At 40.4% G+C, this 9446-nt stretch overlaps 1 protein-coding gene across 3 annotated transcripts; it reads left to right on the top strand.

The window, feature by feature from the left end:
• Positions 1-205: 205 nt before the first annotated feature.
• zgc:101783 (uncharacterized protein LOC447883 homolog) lies at positions 206-8257 on the top strand. 3 transcript variants are annotated; one of them, XM_048257629.1, is made up of 13 exons: positions 253-298; positions 655-754; positions 1596-1641; positions 2247-2285; positions 2588-2650; positions 2934-2981; positions 5566-5616; positions 5709-5823; positions 7020-7078; positions 7328-7378; positions 7542-7626; positions 7787-7913; positions 8005-8257. In XM_048257629.1, the coding sequence occupies exons 2-13, from the start codon at positions 752-754 to the stop codon at positions 8092-8094; spliced, it is 777 nt and encodes a 258-aa protein (XP_048113586.1). In that variant the 5' UTR covers positions 253-298; positions 655-751; the 3' UTR covers positions 8095-8257. The 3 variants fall into 3 exon arrangements, with proteins under 3 accessions (XP_048113587.1, XP_048113588.1, XP_048113586.1); XM_048257630.1 differs by lacking the exon at positions 655-754 and having other exon boundaries at positions 206-304; XM_048257631.1 differs by lacking the exon at positions 655-754 and having other exon boundaries at positions 216-298.
• The last annotated feature ends 1189 nt before the right edge of the window (positions 8258-9446 follow it).

Below are 9446 nucleotides of genomic sequence, written 5' to 3'. Positions count from 1 at the left end.
TACCCAAGGCTCTTAGTCGAGGTTTTCAAAATAATATGGCTAAATACGGGCCTTTATCAACGTGACCTCTATGGTATGCTTTGCATTCTGCGCCCCAATCTCCTTGAGTTTATCTTCATGTTGAGCTTGTGTGTCGTTTGTTGTGCGTTCACAGACAACTTGCAGTGCAGGGAGGGGTTTAAATATGTAGATGCAACCAAACTCGATCTGCCTGCCTGGTAATCCAGGTGGGAGGTTGTGAGACTATCAACCAAGACAGCAAAAGGATCGGTGTGACCTGAGGAGGAGGAGACATTATGTAAGAGTAAGACCATTTATACTGTTTTTTTTGTTGTTTTTTTTTAAAAATAGAAATGGCATTTATTTCATTTGTAGCTTTCATCATGAAATGCTGGTAAGTGTGAGGTGGTGTGTGTGTGTGTGTGTGTGTGTGTGTGTGTGTGTGTGTGTGTGTAGTTAAAACCATATGTTTCTTTAGCAAGAGTGAGGTCACTCAGAATCATGTTCACTCAGAATCATGTTCATTATCACTTCATCTGTACTATTTGTACCCACCCCCCTCTCTCTCTCTGTCCCTCTCTTCCTTCCATCTCTCTCTCTCTCTCTCTCTCTCTCTCTCTCTCTCCCACATGCAATGTTTGTGTCTCTTCTAAGTGTAAAATATGTAAAAGACTGTCTCTCAAACCGCATACTTCTGTCAGTACACAGCTAGTGCGCACTGAAAGCTGACTTGCGTTGTGCCCACTTTTTGATGGTTAGTATTGTGCCAATATCTGCACTATATACTTAGGGCCCATCCCATTTCTCCCCCTTTAAAACTTCCACTTGGTTTTGATTGCCCTCGACAGTTAAGTCCCCTCGACAAGGGAAGTGGGGCTGAAGATCTTTCCATATAAATTGGGACACCACTATATGCAAATTAGCGTAGCAAACGTGCTAACCCAGAGCCTTATAGATAGATAGATATATTATATCTCTCTCACCTACGTCACGTGCAGCGTCAACGTGTGTAGCGGTAGTAGCCTGTTACTATTTTCATTCAGGAACATGCTGGTTCCAGCGGTCGACTGTTGTGTGGGCTATGTTCATGTGAACGCCGGAACACACATCCTAAATATTGACGAAACTACCCAGATCATATATAATGTTAATTGATGGGCAGACTCTCTCAAAGCACTCGGCAGATATCATGAACATCGTCAGATAGCGTCGTGAGATATTTTCATCAGTTTTCAAAACTCGACAGTCTTTTGGATGTGCATCAAACTAGCATATTCCAACATATTTCGAAATTTTAATATGCTTATTTGCGAAGCAATGCAATTTCATTATTAGCTATGCAATTGTTCCTTTCCAGCGGTGTCAGCCATCTTGGTTGAAAAATTGCTCCCTAAAGTAATGGGATATCCTACCCCTACACACGCAAAAACGAGGGTTAGGGCAAAAATCTATAGGGAAGGGGAGGTATTGGGACGGGCCCTTAAACTAAGTATTTGAAGTGTGCATTTAGGCGGTTTGAAACACAGCCAAAGACTATTTGGTGACATGCAAATATTTCTGAGTAAACTTCCTTTATCCAAAACTTTTACCTGCAGCAGAAGAACTTATTTTGCATGGACATGACGCTCTATTTACGGAGAGGTAGGCTGTCCCTCACTCCTTGACATTAGACTTTTTTGAGGACACAGATACTTCCTTTACAGGTTTTCTCCATTGGTTTGGCTCATTTCTTGAAACAGAAATTACATCAAAATAACATGGACAAACCTCCAATTCACTTGGCAATTGTTCACAACAGAATTGGATTTCTAATTCATTTCATCAAATTGCAAATGTCTTAGTAGTACATGTCTCAATGTCTCAGTACATCTTTGCACATGATTAAGTACAGGTAGCCTATTAGCACAATTTCCAAGTGGATAGATCTTGTTGATCTAAACTGATTTTGGCAATTGATCTTTGCAATTTTCGTGGCACTGACACAGAAGGAATTTAGTTTTGAAGCATGAGTGAACAGTTTGGGAGAGATATTAGCTTTTGCAAGTGAGCTATGGTGTTGTGCTGAACTGTAAGACTGTTTTGCCAAATAATCTTAGAGTTTTGAGAATGTAATGTCTGTTTCAAGAAGAGAGCCAAACCAATGGAGAAAAACATTAACTCATTCACTCACAATCACCGTTGTCTTTCCTGTGCTCCTGTCTCTCTCTTTCTCTCTTTCTCTCTCTCTCTCTTTCTGTGCCCTATAGTACCAACATCATTACGTACAAAAAGAAAGTTTGAAAAGTGTAAGTACCATGTTAGTTTGTTTGGTATGTCTAGACACAGAAGAATATTAACCTAGTTGTTGATTTTTATTTTCATTGATAGAAATGATGTCTATACAAATGTGAGTATTATAAGGAAGATACTAAAAATAGTCATGTTTGTCAGTTTACTTCAAAAGCACTCTCCACTATATATCAAAAAGTATGGGAAGTATAAATACAAAGTTGAGGTTCTTACTGAAAATATTACAGGTGGGGGAAAATGTTTGTATTTATTGATTTTCTTATATTTTGCTGATGCTTATGTTTTTATTTGTTTACAGTGTTGCTATTGTTCATTGTTGCTGCCTGTTTGATGGTCCTTTTTGCCTTGAGAAATGTTTTCTGTAAGTTCATGTATTACTGAATTAGGAATCATTTCTAAAATCACACTTAATAATTTATTATGATGACTAATATGTGTCTATTTAGATATTTCATATACATAGCTTTTTATCTCAAGTTAATATATCAAGATCTTAATAGTTTACTCAATCTATCTGGATGACATATGGTATTTGTAAACATATTTACTCATTCAGTGGACAGTATGTAGTATCATGCTCATATTGTAGCTAATTGTTGTGCAGAACATGTTAAAAAATAAGAAAAATAATTATCTCCCATCAGTTCCAGAGATTTACTTTGAAATGAACACATCATCAGAAACATCTAAAGGTGAATGAAACTAATATAAAATGTTTAGTGTGTGTGTGTGTGTCAGGCTTGTGCAAAATTCCAGAATTGAATTGAAACTGGCTCTTAAATTCCAATTCAATTCTTGAATTTCACTTGCATTTCAATCGAGGTAGCAAACAGGAAGCAGAATTGCAATTCGAATTGTGCACAACCCTGGTGTGTGTGTGTGTGTGTGTGTGTGCAAGGCTGGTGGAAGGCCCAGGGTGCTAGACTACCATGGGGCCCCACACCGTGACAAGCTAATACAACATTGAAAATAGATTGATCGTGAAATCATACCAGAGACAGTTTATGAGAAAGCAAGAAATCGTTTTTCAGTGATATCGGTTAACAGTCTGTAACAAGGTAACAACTGCCATGTCACCAAATCAGTGCTTGTTCCCCGCAACAAGACAGTCCTATCTTGGGGTGATGGGAGACACCTGTAGAGTTTTCCTAATGTCACATTTAAAAAAGTGAAATTGAATAAACCAATCAGATGCAACCTAGCCTGGGAACACCCAGACCTTCACAATTGTACAATTGGGCCTGGAAAAGGTTCTTCCAGCAGGGGCGTAAATTAAACTTAAATTGGTACATTAAGCTCTTACCAAATCATTTAAAAAGTGTAGCAATGTTGTAAACGAAGGTTTTAAATGCAGTTGTTTATTCAATTCCAAATAAATAGCAATTGTATTTGCGTACCCGTGTTTTAGGAACATTGGAAATGGGCTTCAATGGCCTCTTGGCCAAACGGATCTGCAGAGCAAATCACAAATTTGCCAAATGTTTGCATGGGTATTCCCAGGCTAGTTGCAACCAGTGTTAAATTCTAATCTATCTATCTATCTATCTATCTATCTATCTATATCTATTTTTTTATTTTTTATTATTTTAGCCTGATGAGCCAGACCCACATTAAAATGTAGGTCTGGGGACTCACCATTCGCAGTGCTCAGTCCTAGGGGCGGGATAATCGGTTGTCTTTCAAATTCCCTCTGCACGCAATAGGATAGCGCTACAAATCATGAGTCCCACGTGTTTTCCCACCAGCGGAGCTAGTTGGCTAGTTTAAACTTTTGCCAACTTAAAACAAACTTAACTCGTGTTACGCTGTTCGCCAACAGCAACATCCACCTTCTTTGTTTTCAAGTAGCAGGGAATTCACGCCGAACCGTTTCAACTCTGCCATCAATCATTATGTAAAGCCCGCCTATCGACTATATACATGATGTGATTGGCCCTATCGAAGTTTAATTTTTCCAGCTTGTAAGCCAATGGAGAGTTGCTAGACTAGCCCAGGCAGCCACTAGGGTGCGTCTAGATTTCTAGGCTATTTCTATCTATCTATCTATCTATCTATCTATCTATCTGTTATTAACGAACCTCGCCCTGACTCAGCCCACTTTGTGCGTCTGGCTTTGCTCTGGCTATGCACTCTGGCTTTACTCTGTCTGGCTTTGCTCAGGCTCTGCACTGTCTGGCTTTGCTCTGGCTTTGCTCTGGCTATGCACTGTCTGGCTAAGCTCTGTCTGGCTTTGCTCTGGCTCTGCACTGTCTGGCTTTGCTCTGTCTGGCTTTGCTCTGGCTCTGCTCTGGCTATGCACTGTCTGGCTTTGCTCTGGCTATGCTCTGTCTGGATATGCTCTGTCTGGCTATGCTCTGTCTGGCTTTGCTCTGGCTATGCTCTGTCTGGCTATGCTCTGTCTGGCTTTGCTCTGGCTCTGCTCTGTCGGCAAAATACTCTGTCAAACTCGCACCCTGCCTCCTATTCATTCCTATAGCCCTTTTTTCCTCGTAGACTATAGACCCTTTCAAGAGAGTTCCATTATCAGCATCATAGTTGGCCCCACAAGACTTCCTTTTTAACATTCCATATGTTATCTTAATGCAGAGCAAAGATTCTAGAACAGAGCTCTGTTCTAGAATCTTTGATGCAGAGGAAGTAGATTGGGGCCCAAATAGAACGTTCAAGCATTGTTTTTGTTTTTATTGTTGAAAGGGTCTATTGTTTTTTTATTCTATGTTGCCTGATTGTGATTGTTCCGGAACATTTTATTATTTTTCCTTTCCGTGCGGCCCAGTACTGGAATGTAACGCACAGTGGAAGGTGGCACCCAGTCTGTGAACACTAGGGGGCGCAATATTCCATCCAGTTTGTGAACACTGGGGGCACCATATTCCTATTTTTTCCTAGGGCCCAAGATTGCCTTCCCTTGGCCTTGTGTGTGTGGGTGTGCACTCACGCTTGTATGTGAGTGTGTGTGTGTGTGTGTGTGTGTGTGTGTGTGTGTGTGTGTGTGTGTGTGTGTGTGTGTGTGTGAGTGTGTGTGTCTGTCTGTGCGTGTGAGTGAGAGAGAAAGAGACTCTGCCCATGAATGTAATGTATTGAGGTTGCAGGTGTGCACTCATTGCCCATATAGCTTTTGATTTAGAGATTAAACTGCAGGTTACTGAATGCCTGCCAGATTGTACTGGAGCTAGTCATCTGGTGGACACGTTGGAGCTAGTCATCTGGTGACTACTGGAGGCCATGTTGCCGGACAAACAATTAAACAATCACGTCCTTTATCTTAAATTGCAGAGAGGGCATTTGTACCCTTTGCCTTCACTTCCAATGGCCACCAAGATAAAGGTAATATTTTCTGTCCTGAAAAAAACCTTTTTGGTTGTTTCTACGGCGGACGTCATAGCTCATCTGGGTCATTCCTGTCACCTTTTTCGCAGGTCTACAACACAAATGCGGTCTTCCAACGGGTTGTGTTAAAGGGACCTTTGCTTTCAGAATAAGGAGTGGTGCTGCAAATGCTATCCCGGCTACAATGTGCTTTAACGGGCAAATGTGAGTTTTTTCTCTGGGAATACTGAATAATCCAGGAAAATGTGAGTTTTTTCTCTGGGAATACTGAATATTTTTCTCTGGGAATACTGAATAATCCGGGCAAATGTGAGTTTTTTTCTCTGTGAATACTGAATAATCCATGATGACATTGTATATTTGCACAATTTAGATGGTATAGTACCATGCAGTCTGTGGGCATGTAAATGTATAGTACCATGCACTCTGTGGGCATGTAAATGTATAGTACCATGCACTCTGTGGGCATGTAAATGTATAGTACCATGCAGTCTGGGGGCATGTAAATGTATAGTACCATGCAGTCTGGGGGATGTAAATGTATAGTACCATGCACTCTGTGGGCATGTAAATGTATAGTACCATGCAGTCTGGGGGGATGTAAATGTATAGTACCATGCACTCTGTGGGCATGTAAATGTATAGTACCATGCACTCTGGGGGCATGTAAATGTATAGTACCATGCACTCTGGGGGCATGTAAATGTATAGTACCATGCACCTGTGGCATGTAATGTATAGTACCATGTAGTCTGGGGCATAAATGTATAGTACCATGCACCTGGGGCATGTGTAATGTATAAAATTACACTCTGTGGGCATGTAAATTGCATAGTACCATGTAGTCTGGGGGCATGTAAATGTATAGTACCATGCACCTTGGGGGCATGTAAATGTATAGCACCATGCACCTGGGGGCATGTAAATGTATGAAAATTACGCAGTCTGGGGCATGTAATGTATAGTACCATGCACTCTGGGGCATGTAAATGTATAGTACCATGCACCTGGGGGGGCATGTAATGTATAGCACCACGCACCTGGGGCATGTAAATGTATAGTACCATGCAGTCTGTGGGCATGTAAATGTATAGTACCATGCAGTCTGGGGGGATGTAAATGTATAGTACCATGCACTCTGTGGGCATGTAAATGTATAGTACCATGCACTCTGGGGGCATGTAAATGTATAGTACCATGCACTCTGGGGGCATGTAAATGGGAGCGTATGCAGACATGCCCCCAGAGTGCAGCGCTAGTAGCTGCCTGGCTACGTTAGCCGCTGGCTCTGCTGTAGCACGGGGGTTATTCGGTCTGTTACCAGCATGTTCCGACACTTACATCTACTCTTAGAACATAGCTACTCACAAATGCATTTATTTATTTTTTTTTTTTTTTAGGATTCTCAGCCGTTCACTGAGAAATACAAAAGAGGGACTCAACATTGCTGTAATCAATGGTATGCAAATGAAGGACAGATGTCTTTATGTGGACAATTCAAAGGTTCCTTTTACAGTAGTAAAAGTAAAGCCTAGATTACCAGGCAATCTAATAGTTAATAGAATTCATTTCTGAGCACTCACTTGAGTAATTTCTTTCATCAGATTTTTAAAGACAATATTACACTAGTGACTATATGAACATATTTGTCCAATTGCAGTTACTCTTTGATTGAAATAGAATTGTTTTTTTGTTTTTTTTGCTATAGCCCGAACAGGAGAACTCATTAGAACAGGCACCTTTAACATGTGGCATGGCGGTAAGTTGTTCTCCATACTACAGTATTGCACAAAGACACTATTTACACTATTGCACACAGACACTATACATTGACAGTATTGCACAAAGACACTATACATTGACAGTATTGCACAACGTCACTTTGCCATTATCCCAACATTTTTTTCATTTGTCTTTGGCAGAGGTTGAAAGCCTGGTAACATTTCTGAAGGCTGTTGAAAAAGACACTCTTGTGCTGATTGCAACATATGATGATGGAGCAACCAAGTAGGGAACAGTGTTGGATTCCTTGCTCATTAGCCATCATTAATCATGCTTATCAGTCATCATTAATCCTGCTTATTAGTCATCATTAATCCTGAAATACAGTTGTTTTACAATTAATCTTCAAAAAGTATTGTGATCAGAAACAAAAAATAATTTACAGGATTACTGATGAGGCCAGGGGACTTATTGCTGAGCTTGGAAGTACATCCATCAATAAGTTAGCGTTCCGTGATAACTGGGTCTTTGCTGGAGGGAAGGGCATCAGTGGAAAGAGTCCATTTGAGCAGGTACTGTACTGGTGGTGTAATGTTCTTCATTTTCAGTTTTTCCATTTTAGAATATTTTTTGTTTACAGATTGATGTGTGTTCTATTCCCAGCACATAGCAAACAACAAGTCAAATAACAAATATGACAAGTGGCCTGAGCTACTGGAAATGACTGGTTGCATTCCACAGAAGATGGACTGAAACTGGATGAAGTTACTCAGCCTCAAGTGTGATACCTTAGTGAGGTTACTCAGCCTCAAGTGTGATACCTTAGTGAGAAAATCCATCATAAACTAGATGTACCGCAGAGCGGTACAAAATATGACCGCCGCCCAGTCCAGCACAATTCTTCCACAAAAATAAATCACGCTGAAAGGCCTATATAATTCTGACTGTCTCACTAAATTGCATTATCCACACTCAATTCTCACTGGTATCTGCTAGACAACAAGTACCAAAACATGATTAGTTCATAGATTTCACATGTAAAATTCATTTTATACAACCCCACCCCCATCTTGCCTGTTCATAATTCTGAGAAATTCTTGAATTGTGTGCATGTGTGCGTGTACACATTTATGTTTATGTGTGTGTGTGTGTGTGTGTTTGTGTGTGTGTTTGGGCGTGATGTGTGTTTGTGCATGTGCATGCATGCGTACATATGTCTACTGTGTGAATATGTGTCATACGTATGATTACTGTGAATGTATGTGTGTGCGTGTGTATCTGTTTATGCACATGTGTGCACATGGAATGGGTTAACAGAAAACTGTGTCTAAATGTACACATTATTTTATAGTAAGGCCCCCCATGAACGAAAGTTCACAAAACTTGGCATGCATTCGGAGGGTGTCATAATGATCCTACACTTTCAATTTCGTGCAGTTTTGACCATGTCAGCCAGAGATATTGTGATGAAAACACCTAATTTTTTGCTTTTTAATTTTTAACTAGGTGGCGCTATACATGAAATAAGTGGTAATGGGATGGGTTGACATGCCCCCTTAAGACCAACATACAAAAAAAAGGTGGACCTCCTAAGCCCTATGGTTCTCAAAATATTCACAGAAAACTGTCTCTGGCCACCTACAGGCCAGTTGGTGTTTAGTAACATAAATTAATTTATTGTGTGGCCCCCCATGAACGGAATTAATGGACATTAGTGTTGGTCATGGTTGAAATAGAAATACAGAGATGTGGCCCCACCTGTGGCAACTGGCTGGGGCACCTGCACCGTACGCCGGCGACCCGGGTTCGATTCCCGCCCCGTGGTTCTTTCCGGATCCCACCCCGATTCTCTCTCCCAGAAATACACAGATGTAGGCCTATTCAATTTATGAGCTTTGTTCATTTATAGGCCTAAAGGTCTGATGTATTATTCACTATTTAAAAATATATTTCCTATATTTAATTATTGTTGGCAATCTATTTTTATTGAGGTAGGATTTTTTTAGCGCTAATTGTCATAATTGTATAGGGATTGTCAAAGTTTTTTTTTTTTTTTTTTTTTTTCCGCCATCTACTTCCTGAATTTTTGGTCAACGATACCCGGG

This window comes from Alosa alosa, chromosome 11 (genome assembly GCF_017589495.1).
Source record: "Alosa alosa isolate M-15738 ecotype Scorff River chromosome 11, AALO_Geno_1.1, whole genome shotgun sequence".
Lineage (NCBI taxonomy): Eukaryota > Metazoa > Chordata > Actinopteri > Clupeiformes > Clupeidae > Alosa > Alosa alosa.
The sequence above is the reverse complement of the archived record's forward strand: the minus strand, read 5'-3'. Positions and strand labels throughout refer to the sequence as shown.